Source organism: Carassius auratus, chromosome 7 (assembly GCF_003368295.1).
Source record: "Carassius auratus strain Wakin chromosome 7, ASM336829v1, whole genome shotgun sequence".
NCBI classification, from domain to species: Eukaryota; Metazoa; Chordata; class Actinopteri; order Cypriniformes; family Cyprinidae; genus Carassius; species Carassius auratus.
The window spans coordinates 25140647-25166804 of NC_039249.1; the positions used below are offsets into that span (position 1 = coordinate 25140647).

At 35.2% G+C, this 26158-nt stretch overlaps 1 protein-coding gene across 1 annotated transcript in view; it reads left to right on the plus strand.

Annotated features, from left to right (window-relative positions):
- The window catches only part of unm_hu7910 (un-named hu7910), a 42251-nt gene that overhangs the window by 14174 nt on the left and 1919 nt on the right, over window positions 1–26158 (plus strand). Inside the window, exons 4-13 of the mRNA XM_026268092.1 lie at window positions 18891–18947; window positions 23123–23335; window positions 23594–23679; window positions 23812–23898; window positions 24013–24163; window positions 24298–24434; window positions 24519–24617; window positions 24714–24803; window positions 24890–25027; window positions 26016–26151. Coding sequence (XP_026123877.1) covers window positions 18891–18947; window positions 23123–23335; window positions 23594–23679; window positions 23812–23898; window positions 24013–24163; window positions 24298–24434; window positions 24519–24617; window positions 24714–24803; window positions 24890–25027; window positions 26016–26151 — 1194 coding nt within the window. The remainder of the gene's footprint in view (window positions 1–18890; window positions 18948–23122; window positions 23336–23593; window positions 23680–23811; window positions 23899–24012; window positions 24164–24297; window positions 24435–24518; window positions 24618–24713; window positions 24804–24889; window positions 25028–26015; window positions 26152–26158) is intronic.

The following is a 26158-nucleotide window of genomic DNA, read 5'->3' on the forward strand; positions in this document are numbered from 1 at the left end:
AAAACAAACAGCTGGAGGCATCAGTAATTCCATCTCTAGAGTCTGATCTTCTCAGCCATTCCAGCAACGGATGCAACCCAAGCCGATAAATGATTGATTCAGAAACTATTTATTGGTACTGATTAATCTGCAGAAATTACATAAACATTATTCAGTGTGTATACAGAAGCAAACAAACCTCATTAGTTCTTGTCAAGCATGCTTTTGAGTTTACGTCTACAGGATTTTATGTGCTCTATGTATGTTCATTGCTCCGTGTATGTCTTATTCAGTTATTTTACTTTTAATTCTTAATCCATGATTGTGACAGGCATCCAATTGTAGACAGCTACATTTCAGCTAAAAGAGTAGATCAGAATTGAGATATTTCAAATTAGTGGGATGCACTGCATACCTGTCTTATATGATTATGGTGCACATTAGTTGTGGCAGTGTTCTGACAACCATATGCAATGTTGCAACACTTAGTTCTGTCCAGAGCTGGGTAAATTTTTTTATTAAAATCTTGCATTGATGACGGAAAAGTCAAATCACTTCATAAAGTCTTTTTGCATAACTGAACTATTGAATTTGCATTGTGTAATCAGATTTAAAAACTCAAATACTTGTAATTAGCATAAATTACTTTTAAAAATACATTTAAAATATTTAATTAAAGTTAAAATATTCATTAGCCCACGACCATCAGATTTTTACAAGAATCATTTTAGTTTTAAGAAGTGTTTTCTTAGCTTTTTAACATAAAATTAACTACTGATGAACATGCAAAGGGATATTTAATCATTTATTAATTTGCCTTTGGAAGGCTTTTGTCTTTTAAAACAGTAAATACATTACGTGTAAAAAGAAATAATCCAGGGATTCCTGAACTTTTTTTGTCAGCCAAACCCATTTCATTCTCATGTACCCCTGAGAAGTTTAAATAAATTTTGTAATAATTAAAGGGGGTGTGAAATGCTTGTTTTCACTCAATATCCTGTTAATCTTGAGTACCTATAGAGTAGTACTGCATCCTTCATAACTCCAAAAAGTCTTTAGTTTTATTATATTCATAAAAGAAAGATAGTCTGTACCGATTTTTCCCGGAAAAACACGACCGGCTGGAGGCGTGACGTGTAGCATTTGGAAGCTGTGACATTACCGTGAGGAAAAAAACATCCAAAACAAACCATGGCTAACAGTCAGATTCCGCGTATATTTATGATCCAGAATCAGATCCAGAGGCTGAAATTTAACAAGAGCAGCATCAGCAACGACGTCTCTATGTGGTATGTACTGAAACTGTATATATTTGCTTAGCGGTTTTGGAAAATGACTAAGTTCCACTTTATGTCGTCTTTTTTTTTTTTTTAAGCTGTACATGTGGAAAGTGCAGTTTGATGACAACATCGCATGTTGTTTACTTGATGTGCTTACGCGCCGATAGCTAAGTTAACAACACAGAGATATTTGAAGCAGTTTTACTCACCGCATGCGGTTCCAACACACGATCGTGACCCTTTTTCGTTGGGACTGCATTATCCTTAAGAAATAAACGATGTGCAAATCCGGCATCAAACTGGGCCTTATTTATAAAACAAGCATCTTCGAAATGCAGGGAACAAACAAAAACACTTGCACAACTCCGTTGATGCTCTGTAAAAATAAACTCCATCCACTGGTCCCTTAATGCTGTTTTTTTTTTTTTTTGGTAATCTGTGCAGGGTTGTCTTGCCCTGGCAACCAAAAACACACTTCTTTTGTGACATTTCGCGACGCTCTCGCTCTGATCAGTGAATGTCTGTGCTCTCAGTGCTCTGATATACGGGAGCGCGCGCAGAGCAGAGACAAAACATTCACTGACCAGAGCGAGAGTGTCGCGAAATGTCACAAAAGAAACACATTTTTTTTTTCTGAATTGCAATTTACTAATATTCTTTGTTCAAGAATGCAAGTATAGACCAATAGTTTATTCAGGACTGCAATTTACTAATATTCTTTGTTCAAAACTGCATTTATATACCAGTATAAAGATTATAGCACAATTTGTTCATAACTGATATCGTGCAAAAAATATTTTTTTACAAATGTGATGATGTCACGTTGAGGAGAAGTGGAGGAAAGGTAGCCTCAGCCTTGTATGATGCCGCGTTTCCAGGTAACCTGTGTTTCTCCAACCTTAAACCCGTGAAAGTGCACTGGAACGGCAGTCAAACCCGTGACTTCCCACCCGTGAACTCATACTAGATCGATGTACCCCGAGTTCCGCCATCACCCAGGACGCGAAACAACAATGACAGCCCCTACGGATAATACTGCCTGATATATATATATATATATATATATATATATATATATATATATATATATAGTTATGATTAAAACTCCATGATCATGGGAAGAAGGAGGCAGGAACCAGCGGACAATCAAATAAAAACTTTAATTACAAAAATAAAGACAAAACAGCCGTCATCCCCTCACGGACGACTGACGCGCACAAATCAAAATCCAAACACAAACTAAAATCCAGGCCTGGTCCTCTCTCGTCCGTCACTGTCATCGCTCTGGTTTTATATCCCTCCATCTCCTCCTTGAGACTTGAGACCGGTGGGTCAAGCAGTTGTCGCTCATTTCCAATCACTCCACCGGCCTTGCTCCTGTTCCCACGGCTCTCGGCCCCGCCCCACTCGTCACACACACATACATATATATATATATATATATATATATATATATATATTTATATATATAAATTACTGCCATTGGATAGAAAAATCAACGTTTTCTTTATATATAGTGGCAGTGATCGTGACCTTTGTCATAGTACTGGTAAACTTTGTCTTTGTCTTCTAGAAATAAAAGGCATCATGCTTGCTATATTCTTGCGTTGCGTTTATCTCTTCCTCCGGTGAAAATGTTGTTGCAAACATAGCCGCGTGCCTGTCACTGTGTTTGGCAGGTGCTTGTGTGGGCGTTGCCGTCCCATGGAAACTGCTTTGGAAAGCTTGTGCTGTAGGGAAGTGAGTGCGTTTTTGGTCCCTGTTAGTCGATATCTATCTATCTATCTATCTATCTATCTATCTATCTATCTATCTATCTATCTATCTATCTATCTGTCTATCTATCTATCTATCTATCTATCTATCTGTCTATCTATCTGTCTATCTGTCTGTCTGTCTATCTATATAAATATTTTGTCTATCTATATATATATCTATGCATTTATCTATAATCTGTACTATTTGAATACTCTCGTCTACTACTCGTCTCTCTAGTCACTCTCAATGCTCTCAAGGCAGGCTTTGGTAAATTCTCTCCTCAACGTGATGTAATGCAATGCATTGTGGGGCAAAGGAGAATCGTTGCAAACCGCTGTAAGATAGAACCTACTTTTTCGTATTATATTTCGTTTTGTGATACCCAACAACATAACATACAGTTTAAATGTTTATTACCAACAAGCAAATTGCACAAATTTGTTGAAAAATTAGGTAACACTTTAGTATAGGGTCCAATTCACACTAATAACTAGTTGCTTATAAGCATGTCTATTATTAACATATTGGCTGTTTATTAGTGCTTATAAAGTACATATAATGCATGACATCCATAATCCTACCCAATACCCTAAACTTAACAACTACCTAATAAACTATTAATAAGAAGCAAATAAGGAGTTAATTGAGGCAAAATTCATAGTTAATGGTTAGTTAATAGTGAGAATTGGACCCTAAAATAAAGTGTGACCAAAAATTAACCCTGCAACATGGCCTTTAAACATTTTAGTATGTCACAAAACTGTGGCTTAATAAGCATGCACTGACTATTTCTCCAAGTTCAAAACAAAACTCTATGAACTGCTCGACTGTGAACTTATGGAGCTGTATGAACCACTACAAGCTGTAAACAGGAAGTGTTTGTCCGAACTCAACTTGTTTTGTAAGAGAATGCAAAGTTTTGCGAGAGAACGCAAAAAAAAAAAAAATAATAATAAATATATATATATATATATATATATATATATATATATATATTAATTTGGAATTTATTTTTTTTCCACCACTATGAACCTTTAGGGGCTCCATATAACTGCAACAACATACCAATTCAGTTTTTTTTATAACTGCAACAGTATAAAATAAAAAAAAAAAAAAATGATCATAACTGCAACAACACACAATAAAAGGAATTGGTCAAAACTGCATCAATATAGCAGTTTGGTAAACATAAGAATTTATAATGAAATTGTTTTTAATACTGAACCACCTGTGAACAGATTAATGAATCCTGACAACAGATAAGGCATGGAAAAAAAAACAAGTAATTGAACCATAAAAGCAAATTATCAGCAAGTATTTTAAGCCTGTGACACTGGCAATAATTTTTGCTGGGCAATGTAGGAAGATCTGACAGCAATCTATTTAATCAGTGAAATATATAAATAATGAAATATTTGAACTGAATGCCAATTGCTTTCTTGATGTTGTATTTTCCACTTCCGAACCCTTCTCAGGGTTCATCTTAGAAAGGCATCTGTTGAATGGGAAAAAATCCTTAGTAATAAAAAATGGACTGTAACATATGCTGTGAATATATTAAAAATAAAAGCAGAATAATAAGAACTTGCAAAGGGCATGCTCGTGGTGGACGTTTGCTATGAATATGTATGTGAGAAGTTGTTGTTTGTGAGGCAGACTGAGAAGATTGTGACCGTGTAAGAGATATGTGAGGATGTGAGTGTGAGGACGCATGTAGGGCTACACGATTAATCTCGTGCCAAGTGACTATTTGGCCAACCAGCTTATTCCAGCTTGAAAAGCAAAATGCTATTGATCGTGTAAAAAACATAAACTTTGAAGCACATGCTGATTGATGGACTAGCATTACTCAACATTAATTACTACCTTCCAGCAACACTACATTCAATGAAGGAAAAATAGTAAAAAACATAATTATAGTTCATTTCAATGGAACCGGAATTGGAACCGGAAACTTTCTAACAATACCCTACCCTATGAAGATCCGTATACTGTAATATATGTTGAATTTTGACATTTCCAAACTTTAAGTTGACAGTAAGTAATAAACAGTATTGTGCATTTTTCCTTGCCACTATTTTTAATAGTTGTTTAATGATTATCATATGTGTAGTGAAATTTTCCAAGTATGGTAACCCATACTCAGAATTGGTGGTCTGCTTATAAAACCATTCAAGTGCACATACACAGCAGTGAGTAGTGAACACCATGAACACACACCCAGAGCAGTGGGCAAAGGCAGCTATATCCAGTACCTGGGGAGCAACTTGGGGGCAGTGTTAATTTCGTTGACTAAATATTTTCGTCATTATTTTCGTCACAAATATATTTTTGCGGACGAAAACGAAACGAAAACTAAAAAAGAAGGCACTGATGGAGACTAAAACTATGACTAAATTGATTGACATTATCGTCAACGAATAAAGGACGAGACGAAAATAGACTGTGACGAAAATCAAATCAGCAGACGGGAGAGATGCGAGGAATGAACAAAAGAACCGGCAAAACATAACAGGCGAGACTGCATGAGAGAAGGGAACCAATCCGAGCCTGACTTATTGAGACGTGAAGCGAAGGTTTTCAGTTTTTAAATGAGCTCCCGGGAAGTCGGCATTCGAAGAGGTAATGTCTAAAAGAGCGACAAAATGTCCACAGCTCACTTCACGTTTGACGACGAACAAAACAAAACAAAACAAAGCGTAAAGCACGCGGAGCGCTCATTCGTGGCAAGAACACAACCAATTTGAAAAGACATTTACAGACGAGCCACCCGGACATTTTCTCAAATATAATTTCACAACGATGTTCTTTTGTTTATTGAGCTAAGCAAAATTGGAAGACTGCAGTGCATAGATGTTGTAGCATTAAATATTACGAACTGAAAAGTACTGTAAAATAGCCCCTTCTTCAAGTTAGATGAGAGCACAATACTAATACGTAATATTATGATACATACATTTGATTAATACTAATGTTTAGTATATTTTATAATGTTCTACTTGTTGACAATATCACAAATGTTTCTATATTAGTCATGTAAAACGTGAATGTTCACATCCTATCATTATACATACTAATCTAGCAATTTGTAGTATTTAAAACATACAATATTGCTAGACAAATGAATACCTTATAAAATCTTGTTACTTTTTTTATCCACCCAACTTATTAAATAGTTACTTTAAATGCATGCACTTATTGTTCAGCTCAGCTGTGAGCTTTAAGGTCCTGGACCTAACTTTATTTTTCTTTTATTGATGGTCAATTGGCAGCTAGTTATTGTTTACATTATCACCACAGTGTTTGATGCTGCATAAAAGCTTTTGAATCGAAATAAAGACACAGTTGTGTTGAAATAAAGTTGAATTTGTGTTTTATATATTTTGGTTAAGTTTGTTAACTATACCAGCTGTAGAAAATTTTCTAGTAAATCTGTTATTGATTTTAGTCTTATTTTAGTCGACTAAAATACCAAGCAATTTTAGTCGACTAAAATACAAAGCAATTTTAGTCGACTAAAATACCAAGCAATTTTAGTCGACTAAAATACCAAGCAATTTTAGTCGACTAAAATACCAAGCAATTTTAGTCGACTAAAATAAGACTAAAATTAAAACAAATCAGATGACTAAAACTTGACTAAAACTAAAAAGAATTATAGTCAAAAGACTAAGACTAAAACTAAATTAAAATTTCGTGTCAAAATTAACACTGCTTGGGGGTTAAGTGCCTTGCTCAAAAGCACTTCAGCCATGGGTATTGAGAAGGAAGAGAGTGCTGTTCATTCACCCCAGAGTGTGAGGATGCAAGTGTGACTATGTAAATGTATATGTGTGCGAGAGAGTGTGTAGTATGTGAGAATGTGCAAGTGTGTATGTGAGGATAATGCACAAACTCTAGCATTTCTTCTTGGTCTGTTGGGTATGGAATGTTCAAATAGTAGTATGAAGCAAACAACAACTTCAGAGCATCACAGAAGATGGTGATGTGGCTGTTAACTTAACATAAAGTTATCTGTGGTCAAAGGGGAACTTCCTGTTGTTATGCATAAGAAAAGAAGAGATCAGTAACACTGTGATAAACTTACTGCAAATATGAAATAGTTTTCCTTTTAAAAATATTCAGACATACCACACACACAGTTAGAAAGATGAAAATGGTCCCTGCAGAGACTTAAAAGATAGTACCAGATGATGATGGTAATCGTGACTTTTAAATGCATTGTAATTTCTGAACCCTAACTTGCAAAAGGATATGCAACAAGCTAATAGGTAATGTGCCTAATTTCTGTCTAGCTCTTGATGTTGTACATAACCTTTTAAAGTGTATACAGAAACACTACAACTATTCCAAGTGTAATCTGTGAACATCTTTGCATTGTGCAACTCTCATTCTTTCACACTGACCTTGGTTTTAGCTGCTCACAGAACTTATCTTTAAGGAGAAAAAAAAGCATTTAAATATATGACATTTTAGGCAATATTCAAAAACAAATAAATATATTGACAAATGTATTTTATCTATAGTTCTGAACCCTATCTGTGTCCCCTGTGAATCCCTATCAGTGAGTCCCTATCAATAATCCCTATCAGCTTCAGTAACAGTGCTTTATACAGATGCTTCTCAATAAATTAGGTTAAATTATTTCTGTAATTTAACTCAAATTGTGAAACTCATGTATTAAATTAAATGCACACAGACTGAAGTAGTCTAAGTCTTTGTTTTTGTTTTTTTCATTATGATGATTTGGCTCACATTTAGGGGTGCACCGATATCACTGTTGGGAACGTTACTTTAAAAAAGTAATTAGTTATAGTTACTCACTACTTGTTTCAAAAAGTAACTGAGTTAGTAACTGAATTACTCCATAATAAAAGTAACTTGTTACCAGGGTAAGTAACTATTTGCGTTATTGTAAAAAAAAAATTTTTTTTAAATATATGTTGCTATGTCAGAGATTATTTTTTTTTTTTTTGCAGTTTTCACAAGTCAGTTGAAATGAGTACAACAGGCAGGTGTTCGTACATAACTTTCGATTTTTATTGCACGTCAACAGACAGCAAGAGTTTTATCCTGCACTTCAATTATTATCTTTGTAAGAAAAGTGTTTTTGGCCACTAGCTTTGTAGATGCGCGTCATGCATTACATGTACACATTACATGCACATTCTTGCCTTTGACCGCAATGAATTTGAAGTAGTGCTTATATCTCCACCTTGAAAATGCCAACTTTTCATCGGATTGCTCCTGACTCGCCATTTCTGCTGCTGCTGCGAATCTTTGTGTAGCTGTTGCGTGTGCGTGTGTGTGTGTGTTTGGCGCCGCCGCGTGTGCTGGCATGTGTGTAAAAACACTGGCCCTGATTGGCTACCATAAAAAAACACATGACTCTGCCTTAGCCAATCATAATCGCTTATCTCGTTATTAACCCACCTGCTCACTCGCTGTGTGAGCCAGGGGTGCGATCAGATTGCATAGTTTATTAAATCAATGCATAGTAACACACCGCATTTAATGTTCAGTAACGTTAACGGCGTTGTAACGACGGGAAAAGTAATTAGTTAGATTACCCCGTTACTTAAAAAATTACGTCGTTACCTAACGCCGTTCTTTTAAACGTCGTTATTCCAAACACTGACCGATATACACTTACCTAAAGGATTATTGGGAAAGCCTGTTCAATTTCTCATTAATGCAGTTATCTAATTAACCAATCAACTGGCAGTTACTAAAATGCATTTAGGGGTGTGGTACTGGTCAAGACAATCTCCTGAACTCCAAACTGAATGTCAGAATGGGAAAAAAAATGATTTTAAGCAATTTTGAGCGTGGTATGGTTGTTGGTGCCAGACTGGCCGGTCTGAGTATTTCACAATCTGCTCAGTTACTGGGATTTTCACGCACAACCATTTCTAGGGTTCACAAAGAATGGTGTGAAAAGGAAAAACATCCAGTATGCGGCAGTCCTGTGGGCGAAAATGCCTTGTTGATGCTAGAGGTCAGAGGAGAATGGGCCGACTGATTCAAGCTGATAGAAGAGCAACTTTGACTGAAATAACAACTCGTTACAACCGAGGTATGCAGCCACAACACGCACAACCTTGAGGCAGATGGACTACAACAGCAGAAGACCGCACCGGGTACCACTCATCTCCACTACAAATAGGAAAAAGAGGCTACAATTTGCACAAGCTCGCCAAAATTGGACAGTTGAAGACTGGAAAAATGTTGCCAATTGGGCATCGTTTAAATGCCACGGCCTACCTGATCATTGTTTCTGACCATGTCACAAAGCTTGAATCATTTCAAACTGGTTTCTTGAACATGACAATGAGTTCACTGTACTAAAATGGCCCCCACAGTCATCAGATCTCAACCCAATAGAGCATCTTTGGGATGTGGTGGAACGGGAGCTTCGTGCCCTGGATGTGCATCCCACAAATCTCCATCAACTGGAATATGCTGTCCTATCAATATGGGCCAACATTTCTAAAGCATGCTTTCAGCACCTTGTTGAATCAGTGCCACATAGAATTAAGGCAGTTCTGAAGGCGAAAGGGGGTCAAACACAGTATTAGTATGATGTTCCTAATAATCCTTTAGGTGAGTGTATATATGGGCCGATGATTAATGCGCATCTAGTCAATAAAGCTGGTTAACAGCGGTAAATTCCATCAGGTGCCTGATTTCACATAGAGAAGCTGTTACTACACGGAACTGTTGTTAATTGACAAGCTGCACAAATCAATGGTGATGATAATGAAGGTTGATTTGCGCATCTTCTCAGTTATCAACGGCTCCGTGTAGGAGGGCTTGCATAGACTTGTCGAGTAGTGAAGTGATCGACTACTTCAACCACTTGTCGGCGCTGTCGGAAACAATCGACTACTTGAGTATGCATTAACCATAATTCGTACAAAGAGTTTGCAAGTACGACGTAAATTGTAGGATTACAGTATTGCTTGTAGCTGTTACTTTCTATGACCTTGTCTATGTTGCATGTAAAATTAAAATATGTAAATAGGGGTGTGCCTGAAGCCGAATACCTTATTCCGAATGGCACGGATAATGGCTTCAAAAACAAATAACAGACAAGTAATAATTCTGCCTGAATACTCGGCTGAAGCTGGCAAAGTCCAGTGTTTTCTAGATAACAGGTGAGCCAGGGGATCAGCGCATACAGAGACCTCTAAAGTCACTTGTGTGAAGTGAATGAATGTAAACTTTATGAGTGAAAAGAGCGCAAATCAAAAACAGCATTGCTGTTGTCTCTCCGTGCATCTCTTAGAAATTGGAGATTGGCAAGAGTAATATCACCTATAATAATACATCATACACATTATATTATTTTTATATATTTAAAAGGCAATGATTTAAAACTTAGGCTACGATATGATACGAATGAATGGAATAAGCACAGCGCGCTCACCAATCAAACAGCCACGTTGTGAATCAGTCTCTCAAAAACCAGTTCTCTCTCAAGAGTAGGCTAATAATCAGCTTAGATACGGATTAATTTTCTATTTGGCCTACATGTTTAAATTAGGGCCGGGACTTTAACGCGTTAATTGAGATTAATTAATTACAGAAAAAATAACGCATTAATTAAGATTAATTAATCACAGAAAAAATTTCCCACATTTTTAATAACTTCTTTTTGCACCGCGGAACGTTTCTCACTGGATGAGTTTTGGCGGACCGATTATACTGGAGCACCAGCTAGCGTTCGCATATCACCGCAGCATATCTAGCCGAGAGTATCACCTCAAGACATATAGCAGCTAGCGTGGACTTTACACTTTATGTTGAACTATGTATTATTTTGTTGGTGCAACTGGCAGTTTATGTTGAACTCTTTATTGTTTTGGCCAAGGTTATTGAGAGTTGGACTTAGTATGTTATGGCCTCTGAAGCAACAGAGAGATGTTTTCTAATAGTCATGGTTTCCAATGTTCTGAATGTAATTGACAGTATTGTGTTTTACTTAAAAAAAAAAAACACTTTACAGAAGGTTCCAGCACCTATAAGCTACCTGAATTTCTGAAATGTACTATTTCTAAATTGTTTCTAAATATGCTATAGCTACACTTAATGGCAAAAATTGAACTGGTCTGCTAGACTTGGGTGAACAAAAATAAACAATATTTTGTTGCTTAAGCTTATGTATTCAGTCATTATTCAATGGTATACTATAAATCCATGTGAAAAAACTATTATTTCTCACTGTTCTCAGGTCAAATATTTATATGCGATTAAAATGCGATTAATTTCGATTAATTAATTACAAAGCCTCTAATTAATTAGATTAATTTTTTTAATCGAGTCCCGGCCCTAGTTTAAATCTTTACCTTTTGCTGGTTTGTGCGGCACACGCACATTTGTTTAGTAAAGTTCACTGAACATTAAGACTTGATTAAAGAGTTCTGCATAATGAAAATGTACGCATTGAACGGATTCAGTCGCGTTCAAATGATCACTAAACATTTTTCATGACATCTCTCTGGTTGTATGATAAATATTATTTTAGAAATTAATATTTATTTTAGCATAAAACCGCATACTTACTAAAAAAGTATGCATTAACTAAGTATTACATAACCACGAAAAAAAGATAATAATGCCATAAAAAGCCATAATGGTCTTATCAAGTAACTGTACAACGTTGTATCTGAATGCAGATACAAAATATTTTGTGATTGTTACAGACACAAATACTGGCTGTTACATTAAAATTTTAATATGTAATGTCATAATTATAAAGTTTTGACAATTTACATATGTAATTGGATAACCGGCTTTTTTGATGAGATCATCGCAGTACATCATCGGCCGATATATATATCGGTGCACCCCTACTCACATTTAACCAAAATCCACCAAATAACAATCTCAACAAATTAGAATATGATGACATGCCTATCAGCTAATCATCTCAAGACACCTGCAAAGTTTTCCTGAGCCTTCAAAATGTTCTCTGACAATCATTGACACCCTTCACAAGGATTGTAAGTCACAAAAAAAAATAATTTCCAAAAGCTGGCTGTTAATAGCATCCTCGACTACAGTGACTATTGCACTTCATTTCACTCAAGCCACATCCTTGCACTCTGATTACTCTCCAGCTGCAGCTAATTGGATTTTATTATTTAAGCTGCCAGCTTTCTTGTGATCATGTCTTGTCTTACTACTGTTTGCATTTCTGAGCGTTTACTATTTCTGTTGTCTGCCTTGTTGATTTGGTCTGTCTCCCATTTACGATTACTGCTGCCGGCCTACTGGAATGGGTTTAGTCAACAGCTTTTTAAAATAATTTTAATACATTAAATATTTGCTTAACCCTTAGGGCGATATAAAGGGTAACCAACAGAAATAATTTATTCAAAAGTGATTATATATGGAGATCCAGGGTTTTAATGAGGGATACTAAGCACACTAAGCGGTACATACGATATTTCAGACCATCAGTGTATATCTGAAAGTAAAACATACAGTCCAATAAATTTTAAGTGAATTTAATTATACAAGTGTAATAACCAGTGTTTAAAAAGGGAAAAGTGGAGACGAACATAACGTTACCTACATTTCAAATCTCACTCGGAGGAGTTTGGTCACTTTAAGCCCCGGTCCTAATGAATATGTTTTTGAATTCAGAATTTTCATCCAACGTCACCTAGGAAAATACATTTATTTGAGCTTTTAGATAACACCTATGATTATCCATGTAAAACACTGCACTATGCATCGAAGTTCGGTAAAACTGGCAACATATTCCAAATATTATAACTGTTGGATTTTAGTAGAGCATGATTGTGTTCTTTAACTTGGCAGCTGCAACAATTACACATCTTTCCAGGTCATTCTTTCTTCTGTTTATTCTGTTCTGTTTGCCCCTCTTCCAATGCAGATGAGAGACCTAAAGAAGTGGGGCTTAAAAAAGACAGAGGTACTTAGCATGAGTTATGGAGTTAGTAGCATATTAAATTAGCTTCAGTAATGCTCAAAATTATTCTGTCATGATATACTTACCCTAATGTTGTTCCAAAGCCTGCATGATGTTTTTTTACTGCATAACACATGATACATGTGTTTCTGTCTATATACATACAAATTCTGTGTGTGTGTGTGTTTGTGTGCAAGGGACATCAGTTGCACAAAAATGCGATTTCATCAGATGCATGAATGAAAACTATTGGCGTCTTTGTATTTCATACTACACTTAATAAATCACTAAAGCAGTACAGACTTGAACTAAAATTACTGATAGCTTGCAAGTATATTCTTAAAATGGAAAAACATACTGAACATCATCAAAAATAAATCCTAATTCTAAATGAAAGAACTGAATGTGAATTTTCCTTTCTCATGAATTATAGACCGTAAGACAGTTATTCACACACTCAATCAAATAATATGTGTGTTTGCATGGAACATGGGAATGAGGAGCCTTCTGAGATGTAAATTTTTTGTTCGACTCATTCTCAGAACATCCTACCAGGGATATTGGGCGAAAGCTGAAAGCAGCTCTGAAGGAGCAGCTACGAATTATTCATGAGAAGATTGAAGCCAAAAAGATTGCCAAACTAGCCCTTGCTGAGGTCCGTAGTGTTTTGGCTCAAGAAGAAGAGGAGAGACAAGCTGCTCTTGCTGCAAAAAAAGTTAAAGAAGAGGCAGAAGCTAAGCTTCAAGATGAACGAATGCAAAGAGAACAAGAGGAGAAACTAGCCAAGGAGAAAGCAGAGAGAGAAAACATGGAGAAAGAGAAAGCAGAAAAGGAAAGACTGGCCAAAGAAAAAGCAGAAAAAGAAAGACTTGCTAAAGAAAAAGTGGAGAAAGAAAGGGCAGAAAAAGAAAAACTTGAAAAAGAAAAGGCAGAAAAGGAAAAAATGGCTAAAGAAAAAGCAGAAAAGGAAAGACATGAGAAAGAAAAGGTAGAAAAAGAAAGATTGGAGAAAGAGAAAGCAGAGAAAGAAAGACTTGCCAAAGAAAAGGCAGAAAAAGAAAGACTGGCCAAAGAAAAAGCAGAAAAAGAAAGACTTGAGAAAGAAAAGGCAGAAAAAGAAAGACTGGCCAAAGAAAAAGCAGAAAAGGAAAGACATGAGAAAGAAAAGGTAGAAAAAGAAAGATTGGAGAAAGAGAAAGCAGAGAAAGAAAGACTTGCCAAAGAAAAGGCAGAAAAAGAAAGATTGGCTAAAGAAAAAGCAGAAAAAGAAAGATTGGCTAAAGAAAAAGCGGAAAAAGAAAGACTGGAGAAAGAAAAAGCAGAAAAAGAAAGACTGGAGAAAGAGAAAGCAGAGAAAGAAAGACTGGCCAAAGAAAAAGCAGAAAAAGAAAGACTGGCCAAAGAAAAAGCGGAAAAAGAAAGACTGGAGAAAGAAAAAGCAGAGAAAGAAAAAGCAGAGAAAGAAAGATTGGCTAAAGAAAAAGCAGAGAAAGAAAGATTGGCTAAAGAAAAAGCAGAGAAAGAAAGATTGGCTAAAGAAAAAGCAGAGAAAGAAAGATTGGCTAAAGAAAAAGCAGAAAAAGAAAGACTGGAGAAAGAGAAAGCAGAGAAAGAAAGACTGGCCAAAGAAAAGGCAGAAAAAGAAAGATTGGCCAAAGAAAAAGCAGAAAAAGAAAGACTGGAGAAAGAAAAAGCAGAGAAAGAAAGACTGGCTAAAGAAAAAGCAGAAAAAGAAAGATTGGCTAAAGAGAAAGCAGAAAAAGAAAGATTGGCTAAAGAGAAAGCAGAGAAAGAAAGATTGAAGAAAGAGAAAGCAGAGAAAGAAAGACTGGCTAAAGAAAAAGCAGAGAAAGAAAGACTGGCCAAAGAAAAAGCAGAGAAAGAAAGATTGGCTAAAGAAAAGGCAGAAAAAGAAAGATTGGCTAAAGAAAAAGCTGAAAAAGAAAGACTTGAGAAAGAAAAGGCCGAAAAAGAAAGATTGGCCAAAGAAAAGGCCGAAAAAGAAAGATTGGCCAAAGAAAAGGCCGAAAAAGAAAGATTGGCTAAAGAAAAAGCAGAAAAAGAAAGATTGGCTAAAGAAAAAGCAGAAAAAGAAAGATTGGCTAAAGAAAAAGCGGAAAAAGAAAGACTGGAAAAAGAGAAAGCGGAGAAAGAAAGACTGGCCAGAGAAAAGGCAGAAAAAGAGAGACTCGCTAAAGAAAAGGCAGAAAAAGAAAGATTGGAGAAAGAGAAAGCGGAAAAAGAAAAAATGGCTAAAGAAAAAGCAGAAAAAGAAAGACTCACTAAAGAAAAAGCTGAAAAAGAAAGACAAGAGAAAGAGAAAGCAGAAAAAGAAAGACTGGAGAAAGAAAAGACAGAAAAAGAAAGACTGGCCAAAGAAAAAGTAGAGAAAGAGAGACTGGAGAAAGAGAAAGCAGAGAAAGAAAGGTTAGCCAAAGAAAAGGAAGAGAAAGAAAGGTTGGCTGAAGAAAAGACAGAAAAAGAGAGAAATGCTAAAGTAAAAACAGAAAAAGAAAGGCTTGAGAAAGAAAAGGCAAAAGAGGAAAGACTGGCCAAAGAAAAGGGAGAAAAAAAGAGACTCAATATAGAAAAAGCTGAAAAACAAAGACCGGAGAAATCAGAGAAAGAAAGTCTTAGCAAAATAAAAGATAATGCACCAAAGGGGCAAACAGAGAAAGACGTAAAGGAAGAAATAGAAAATGTGAACAATTACAAACAAGAAAAAGAGGCAAAATTAAATAAAAAAGCTCATGGACAAAAAGTTGATCAATCAGAAAATGATGAAAAAATATCTACTCGTGGTTTACTTAAATCTTCGAAAAAAAATATCAAGAAATAATAGTAAACTGCCATAACTGTGAGATTTGATCGGGAATAAAAACTCCTAAGGCATTTAGTAGGAACAGCGTTGCAAGTAAATAACTACAAGTAATGTTACTACTAACTTTTTTTTGAGTGACAGCTGTTCAGAATGGTAACAAGCTACTTTTTAACTAGTGGTGTAGTTATACAAAACACTACATTGCTGTTGGTCCCATGGTACAGCTGAGTGAAGGAGGTAATAACCCAACTGTCAACTCGCTGTGTTGAGAGGTTTGACTCCGTGAATCAGTTTGTTTGGATGTTTCATGTAACCTAATTACTTAGATCCAACAAGCCAGTGGTTTTCAACCCTGTCCCTCTGGCCCTCTCCAACTGTTCACATTTAGCATTTCTCCTTAATCAGCCCCCATGATTCAAGTCATCACCTCGTTAGTAGAGACGATAAGATCTGAAATGGAACTCATTCAGAATGTGCAGGGTTGGGGGACTCCAGGAACAGAGAATATATATAGTGAGTTATATAGTGTTTTAATAATTTTACCTTTTAATATTTTGTAATAATTTATTATACTCTTTATTTCAATGCCTGTTTAAAAACTGCTAGTTGCAGAATTAAATATCAGTTGAAACTTATATTTATCACTTTTATACTCTTAGCTTCAGTGTAGTTAGCAGCTTTTTGTTTCGCTAACTACTTTAAGGATATCTTGACTGTACACTAATTAGGGCTCCTTTACACATGGCATTATTTTATTTTTTTTGAGGATCAAAATCACTATTGAAATCCAAATGAAGTAAACACACCCAAGATTTCTTAAACCACAAATGTTTGGTGGTGGTCTGGTTTGGGTTAGACTTTTGATTCTCTTTAATGAACATGTAAATACATTTTCTTTTAACTTTTCTGTTTCCTTGACCAGTATAGAGAGCAGAGAGTGCCAAATGTCCATTCATGTTCACAGAACTTAACTATAACTTAAATAACTGTAATATAATAACTAGACAAGAGCTGTTAAGATGGTAAACTAGTTTAGGCCTGGTTCTAAAACTCATACTACGAAGCACGGTCAAGAGCATGCCAAACCAGAGTTCACCTTGTAAAGCACTTTGTGTTTATACAGGGCTAAAGAAAGAAAGAAAGAAAGAAAGAATCCAACAGGTGACAATATGATCTTAACCTTAAAGCCATGTTGGCCAGTCAGAAGCCTGAAAACGTTTCCAGTAGGTGGAGATTTCTGAACTGTCACAATATGTACAACAACCAAGGTAATAAAATGTTGTCAAGTTCATTTGTTTCAGATGTAATCAAACACACTTTTGGCTCAATGAGATTAATAACATCCTTTATTGTAGAAACATTCGAAAGAAAAGAAACTGAAACCAGATTGTCTAGAGTTTTTGTTTGTTTTGGTTTTTTTTTTAGCTGTCAAAGCATGTTGAATTATCCATCAATCCATCCATCCATCCATCCATAATGTAAGGGTGATGCTAACTCAAATCCATTTAGTGACTTAGAATACAGTAATAATTAGAAGTTTTGAAATTGTACTTGAATCTGAAAAATCATTATATTTAGCTGTAGTTTTTCATTTGCAACGTCGTGTATTACACAACACAAATGTGTTCAGTTTTGCCTAAATTTGTCCATATAGTGAACTACTACATTGTAGTGATTTTTTGTATTATTATTATTGTTATTTAAAAAACAAATTTTGAATAAGCATATGACTGACTGGTTTTAAACATTTTGTGTTCATGATTGTGTAAAACACTTCCTTTTCAATTGCGTTATGTTCAGCACTACTGTGAAATGATTATTATTATTTTTTTTATCATCTCTTCACACTGACAGCTGCTCTCACTTCTTGTTGAAGAAAGTCTCTTGCAGGCAATTAAATCATTACTATGACATTCAGTTACATATACACTGAACAAATCGATCCAATTTCATCTGATTAATTGCAAAATGACAGTGAAGACAGTCTGACCTAAAAGGTCATATTTGACAAAAAAAAAAAATACTTGAATGCAGTGTGAACAAAGTTTAAAATGCTAAAAAAAATATCAGATTACGATCAAGCATCAGTTCTGCTTTTTCTGAGCCAGAGAAAGAGCTGAGGAAAGAATACACTACTTATGTTCAGGAAGTGAAGCTATGCAGCTACAATGAGGATCAAGTTTTTAACATGTGCTTATTTATTTGGCAGTTGTCTGCAGTTGGTAGTCGGATGTCTAACCTACTATCTTTTTCTTTTTCTTTTTTTTTTCTTTTCTTTTTTCAGATCAGACTATGTTTGCTCAATTGTTGTTATTTTTTAACTGAGTTGTTTTATTTAAGTTTTTACATTTGGGTTTATTTTGTTCAGTATAGTAAGACTTTGATCTTATAATTTCTTTGATTTATTATTGTGTGAAACATTTTATTGTTGTGTGAAACATTTTAAAGTTTAATTATGTCAATAATGTAACTATATTTATATAGTAGAATTTTGTTAGTGTGTTGAAGTTGAAGTGTGTTATTTCTTTACCACATGTGCTACGAAACAGACAAAAGTAATGTTTCTAGATAGATTTCTGAAAATAAATAAAAAGCCTGCTAAGCAATTTTCACATCTGCCTTTACTCAAACTACTCAAGTAACATGTTTGTTTCAACATACAGCAATGCTTTGATATTGTTACAGAAGAAATGTCTTCAGGGAAACGACATGGAAAAGACATGTATATTTAACTAGGATAAGACACTGAAAGTGAAGTAATTTTTATTTGCTAATATATTAATTGACATGGTTTGTTGAGTATGTTCACTGATACTTATGTGTTTGGTTAAATGTTCTAAAAAAGTATCAGGGTTACTGCCTCACATATATATATTCTCCCTTATTTAAATATATGGTGTGATTAATACATGGTCAGGTTTAATCATTTGTGTATGCGTTAAAGAGATGAGTTTATTTGTATTCTTAACAACCCAAGATGAATAGACTTTTTATATAAAGTAATGCTGTATGATAGCAATACTTAATTTTTTTTATGGAACTTTTTATAGAATTCCATTGCAGAAAGAACCTTTGTTTGGAATGTGTCTGATTTTACTCAACATTCATACAGGTCTGACTGAGAAACCTGTTACGGTGGCATCACACGAGAACCCCTTAGGAGAAAAAGGTAAGTAAATGATCGAAGCAATTCTTCATGCCATTATATCATGAAATCCATGACATGGCATCTAGTGTCAGATAGATGGTGTCTGTGCACCTCAATAGAAGTGCATATTTGGAACCATCCAAGTTTGGGGTCTGCGAGAAAAAATTCTGTGCAAAAACAGGGTTCTGGCACACTAATGGAAGAAATGTCATCTGAGCATAATTTTGGTGTTGAACTTGATGCAACGTTGTTAGAGGAAGATTACTATTGGGGATATTAAGTTTCATTGTATGTGTCAGTATGAAAATGTCAGTATGCCAAAGCACCTTCCAGAGATACAGCCTCAGATAATTTTTTACATCTTGCAATGAAAATAAAATTTTGCTTCTCAAGGTACACCAATGTCATGGTCTATAAAACTCATGGCAATTTTGTAGTCAATCAGTAGTTGGCTGTAGTTACAGTACATTTGTATATTTTAATTCATTATAGCACCACCAAGTGGCCCAGTCATGCTATTTTTCAAGTGCAAATAGCAATAGAAACTATTTATGCAATGTGAAAAAAGTATTTTGGCAGCCACTCTTTTCATTAAGTGTGAAAAAAGGTGTAATAAAAGATAAGAAAAAAGGTATGAAACTGTCTTTTGTACTGTTGAATAACCCAATTACATGTTGGTGGGTAGAGTCAGTGTAAATAGCCTCTGTCAAACTTTTTTGACGTTTTCCTGTAACATAAAATCTACATTTTTACATTTATCCTACAATGCAAAAGAATTTAAAGGAGGAAAAATAACTATAAAAGGCAGACAGGCTGTGTTGGCGCCAATAGCCTCATGAGCAGCATCCCGTTGTACTTTGGGTGTCCTGAGTTCGAGTCCCAGAAACATTTTAGTCTAGCAAGCAGGACCCTGTGGACCTTGAAGACCAGATTTGAGAACCCTTGACCACAGATCTTCTTTGCAAGATGACCACAGATCTTCTTTGCAAATAGTCAATTAAAAATATTAAACTAATTCATGATGTTTATGTATTTTAAAGTCAATCTATTGAACCATTTGCACCAATTTTAATCTGAGAATTTACAGGATTTAAAAAATTTGACAATGTTAGTATTATGGCCTTCATCTCTGGGGCTTTCTCATATTAAGTGTGCACTTAAATCCACACCAGAGCTCATATTTGTAAAAACTAATTTTGACGTGGAAAAGTGCATAGTGTCACGTAAGGGTTTGAGCAGATGTACACACTTTTTCTTGTCGGAGTACTGCAAGTTTTTGGAAATGGAATCTGTTCTAAATGAAAGGATTTGGAAGATGACTGGTGATCTTTGTTGCAGACATTAATTAAGAGTATTTTACAAAGCAGAGAGCTGAAACAATTTAGGACCAGTTTGACTAAACAGGGTGAGAAATTAGTGTGAGAGCACAATTCCAAAAGCGCACCAATGGATGTCAAATTAAAGAACACAGACACAATATCTCATTTACATATCGACCAACATGATATATCAATTGCAGCACATATTAGAGTAGTCGCAAATGGAAATTTCTGCAAGTGATTTACTAACAGTGCACAAATTGAAGAACACAGATGCAACATCTCATTTACATATCGACCAATGCAATATACCAAGCACAGTGCAAATTAGAGCAGTTGCAAATAAAGAATAAAGAAGCCTTTTAAAGTCTTTTAAGCTTTTTGGGAGTTAAATAATGGTGCAAATATCAGTAATTTGATGAGCGCAAATGTTTGTGAAATTTTGTGATTCATTTGAATACTTTCCTCCAGTGTTGCCAAACCCCTCCCTCAGAAAATCTATAGAACTACCATCAAAAGTCTAAATTTTTCACAAAAAGTCACTAAATATGAAAAAGTAAATACAGGCATTTGGTAAGGCCCACCCTCAACCCATCTCTTTTAGAGAACTACAGACCAGTTTCCCTTCTTCCTTTCATTGCAAAAACACTTGAACGAGCTGTGTGCAACTAAGTCTCGACATTTCTCACACACAACTACCTCCTTGACAGCAACCAATCTGGCTTCAGAAGTGGACATTCAACTGAGACTGCCTTGCTCTCAGATGTTGAAGCTCTAAGACTGGCGAGAGTGAAATCCAAATCTTCAGTACTTATCCTGCTTGATCGGTCTGCTGCTTTTGACATGGTTAACCACCAGATCCTACAACATCTAACTACTGGGGTGCCTCAGGGCTCAGTTGTTGGACCACTTCTCTTCTCTGTCTACATGGCATCATCATTTCTGTCATTCAGAAACATGGCTTTTCATACCACTGCTATGCTGATGAAACTCAACTCTACCTCTCATTCCATCCTGATGATGCGATGGTAGCTATTCCCATCTCAGCTTGTCTAACAGACATTTCTTGCTGAATGATGGACCATCACATTCAACTCAACCTTGCCAAGACAGAACTTCCTGTGATTCCAGCAAACCCATCGTTTCATGACAATTTCAAATTAAATTTTCAAGCCTTGGAGTTATGATTGATTGATCAGCTGACTTTCTCAGACCACATTGATAAAACTGTCCGATCCTGCAGATTTGCTTTATACAACATCAAGGAACATGCTATGCAACTCCTTGTTCAAGCTCTTGTTCTGTACAGACTGGACTATTGCAATGCCCTCTTGGCAGGTTTTGCAGCCAGTTCTATCAAACATTTACAATTAATCCAGAAAACGCGGCAGCAAGATTAATTTTTAATGAGGCAAAAAGAATACACGTCACACCTCTGTTTATCAATTTGCACTGGCTTCCAAAAGCTGCACGCATAAAATTCAAGGCATTGATGTTTGCCTACAAAACTACCACTGGCTCTGCACCCATTTACCTACATTTGTTACTTAAGACTTATGTGCCCTCTAGAAGCTTGCGTTCTGCAAGTGAAAATCGCTTGATTGTGCCATCCCAAAGAAGCACAAAGTAACTTTTACGGACTTTTAAATTAAATGTTCCCTCCCGGTGGATTGACCTCCCCAACTCAATCTGAGCAGCTGAGTCTTTAGCCATCTTCAAGAATCGCCTTAAAACCCATCTCTTCCATCTTTATTTGACCCTCTAACTGTAACACTCACTATTCTAATTCTATTTTTTTTTTTTATTAACTACCTATATATATATCTATATATATATATATATATATATATATATATATATATATATATATATATATATATAATATGTATATATATATATATATATATATATATATATATATATATATATATATCTATAATATGTATATATATATATATCTATATATCTATATATCTATATCTATATATATATATATATATATATATATATATATATATATATATATATATATATATATATATATATATATATATATATAATATGTATATATATATGTATGTGTGTGTGTGTGTGTGTATGTATATATATATATATATATATATATATATATATATGTATGTATGCATATATGTATGTACTATTTTTATGCCAAAAGACGGTTTGCGCTGGCACAAGCTGATAGTAAAACTGCTCCTTAGTTGCATGCAAGTTCAAGATCATTTGCAATTCACAGGTTTCGCATCTACAAGAGAGGTGTAATTTAATTTTCTGTACATACGTTCATTCTGTGAATCACACTTACGCATATTTGAGAGAATATCAAAGATCCAATTTAGGATGGTTTTTGCCCCTGCTATTTCCTTTGTTAGAAATTTTATTAATTATTATCATTTATTAACAAATTAATTAATTTAGACTCCTTCTGCATATTATATCAGTCAGCAATTTAGATTGGAAGTATTAAGCTACTGAATTTTGTTTGGCTCCTGTTGGACATGTTTTTGCACCCTCGGTTGTAGGAGTCATTTTTATGTGTCTATGTTTTGAGTTTTGTAAAAATTTGCATGGTGCGAGGTGAAGATAAAGGTCAGGTCATGAAAAATAAAACGTCTAGACTATTTAACTCCTATATATCTTTGACAAATCAAATATGATGGAAAAGACTAATGAAACTTGGAATGAAGACAAAAATTAGTTTTTATTTTGTTTCTACCCCTGAGTATATCAATGTGCATGAATATGTCTAGTGAAAACAAAGGTAAGATAAATATTTTAATTAAATATTTATGCATGGTTTATGTAATGTTTAGTTTTTGTATTATGATTGTTAAAGTACTCTATATGTGTCCTGTAAAGAATCCACATCAAACTCTCCACATGGGTCTACATCCGATGCCGAACCTCCATTAGAGGTCAAAATAGAAGAATCAATACCTGCAAACCAAATTTCACCAGAGCTGCCATCTGCAACTCAGCCTGTGCCTACATCAGTCTCCACACCTGAATCAATTACTGAGACAACTGGATTTACAGAAGAACCCTCAGTAGAATCCAAAGAAGAAAAAGAAGGTATGTTGAGCTTTCTTTTAATGTTGTTCTGTTTAAACAAACTGAACAATGTTCTAATAGCACCACACAACCACAGTCAGCAGCACACTTCTCAGGGGAAATCAACCTATTTTTGTCTCTGCTTAAGTTTTTTTTTTAATTGGTCTGTTTTGAAATTCTTTAAAAGTACTTGTGAAAAACACTATTTATAGACATTATGCACTTCTTTGATTTAAGTTCTCTAAGTCTAATGCTGTGGTGAATTCTTTTTTTTTTCAGCTAAAAAGAAGAAACAAAAAATTCTTAATAAATTTGACAAAACAATAAAATCTGAGATCAATGCTGCAGAGAAATTACGCAAGAAGGTAAGATTCTATACTGTAAATAAAAATAGATTTTTATTATGTTACTGGAAGAATAAAATGTTTTTGGTCAAATCTGGCAGATAGTATTTTTCAAAAATATAAATAAATAAGTCTTTTTTTTTCTTTTTTCAGGGGAAACTTGAGGAATCTCTCCATGCTTTTGAAGCTCTTGTCCAGAAATTCCCTCAAAGTCCGAGATGCCGATACGGTAAAGCCCAGGTAACATATAATGCTTAAAGTTAACATTACTGTTTACATCACCTAATGGTCACTCTCGTTATTTAGCTTCAGTAGAAAAATAGATTTTTTCTGAGAAGTGTGATATGTGTCCAGGCAGAAGATGATTTGGCAGAGAAAATGCGCAGTAATGAGATGCTGCTGAAGGCAGTGAACTCATACAGAGAAGTAGCTGAGCTTCCAGACGTACCACCTGACCTCGTCAAAGCCACATTAAAGAGATGTGCAGACAGACAACAGTTCTTAGGTATACAAGCAATGCAGCTACAGTATAGAATTGTGGTGACTTCTCATTGACTGTTGTAAAATAACTATTGTTTGTTGTCCATAACAATATGTGGAAAATGATACAACATGTTCCTTTGACATTTTCCTGTTCAGGTCGTACAAGGGGATCTTTGGCTACTTTGGAGAAGCTAGTTCAGATTTTCCCAGAAGACATCAGCTTAAAGAATGACTTGGGAGTTGCACATCTGCTTCTGGGTGACAACAAGGGTGCAAAACGTATATATGAGGAGGTAAGATAACGCTGTTATGTTGTTATTATGTTTACCAATTTAATGTGGATAACTAATTTCCCCTTTTTTGAAATTCCTCTTCAGGTTTTAGCTCGAGCCCCACATGATGGATTTGCTAAAGTGCATTATGGGTTCATACTTAAATCGGAAAACAAGATTGCAGAGAGCATTCCGTACCTCAGGGTAAGTCTGATTTTATGAACAAAAATGCACAGCATATACTTCCACTCACACACATACAAGTATTTAAATATTTTATAAATGTTTGTGTGTGCTCAGGAGGGTTTGGAAACTGGAGAGCCAGGAACTGATGACGGAAGATTTTACTTTCATCTCGGGGATGCTTTACAGAGAACAGGAGACAAGAGTGTAAGATGAAAGTAAGAGTAAAGATTATTAAAAGGAAGTTTACAGAGAAAAAAAAAATGAAGTTGGTGTTTTTTGCATGTGTTTAGGCCTATGACTGGTATGAGGCTGGACATCGGCGAGGTCACTTTGCCTCTGTATGGCAGAGATCACTGTATAATGTCCCGGGGCTTCGTGCTCAACCTTGGTGGACTGCTGAAGAGACTGGATATACAGCTTTAGTCAAGGTAAAGACTATAATTACTTGCAATGAAAGTCAAAGGAGTCTAAATCAAGTTTGAGGGTGGGGACCTTTTGACTTGGCACTTGGAAGCACCTTAGCAACTGCATTTTAAAAAAACAACAACAAAAAAAACATTGTTAACCATCAAATAGCAAATGTGTTAAACTGTTTTGTCTCTGTTAATCGGCACTTCCTGCAGACTGAACCGCAGTAGCTGTCTACACCGTCTAAACCAGAATTGCAGTGTCTCAGGACACAATGTCAAACATCTTTTAACTAAATGCATTAAAAGCACCCACCCCAGTTCTGTTCCAATCTTATACTGTATGCAATTACACATTTATAACACACATACACTACCAGTCAAATGTTTTGAACAGTAAGTTGTTTTTTTTTTTGTTTTGCTTTTTAGAATTCTATTGTTCACCAAGCCTGCACTGATTTGATCCAAAATACAGCAAAAGCAGTAATATTGTGAAATATTTTTACTATTTAAAATAACTGCTTTCTATTAAATATAATTTAATAATTTTAATATAAATGAATACTTTTATTTAACAAGGATGCTTTAAATGTAGTATTTATAATGCTAAAAAGATAAAAAATCGTACAGTTAAAAAACTTTTGACTTGATCTACATTTCCAGCCAGTATTTAAAAATCAAACCTGCAACCTTCGGGTTATTAAATTAAAAATTTAATTAAAATTAAAAATTTCTGCATTTAGCAGACGCTTTTATCCAAAGCGACTTACAGTGCATTCAGACTATCAATTTTTACATACCATGTGTTCCTGGGGAATCAAACCCCCAACCTTGCGCTTCATAGCGCAGTGCTCTACCAATTAAGCTACAGGAACACTGTATTAGTCTGACTCCTAACCATTAGGCCACAACTCTCCCTATAATTATTCATCAGTTTAACTGTGAAGGAAGTACACTTTGTATGCTTGTCTCTCTGCTTTGCTTTCATTGTGTTCACATGTCTTTACAGATGCTGGAACGTAACTGGTTGACCATCAGGGATGAAGCACTGTCAGTGTTAGACAGCAACCGTGGGCAGTTCTTGCCTGAAGATGAAAATCTAAGAGAGACAGGAGACTGGGGCCAGTTTACACTGTGGCAGCAGGGTAAAAT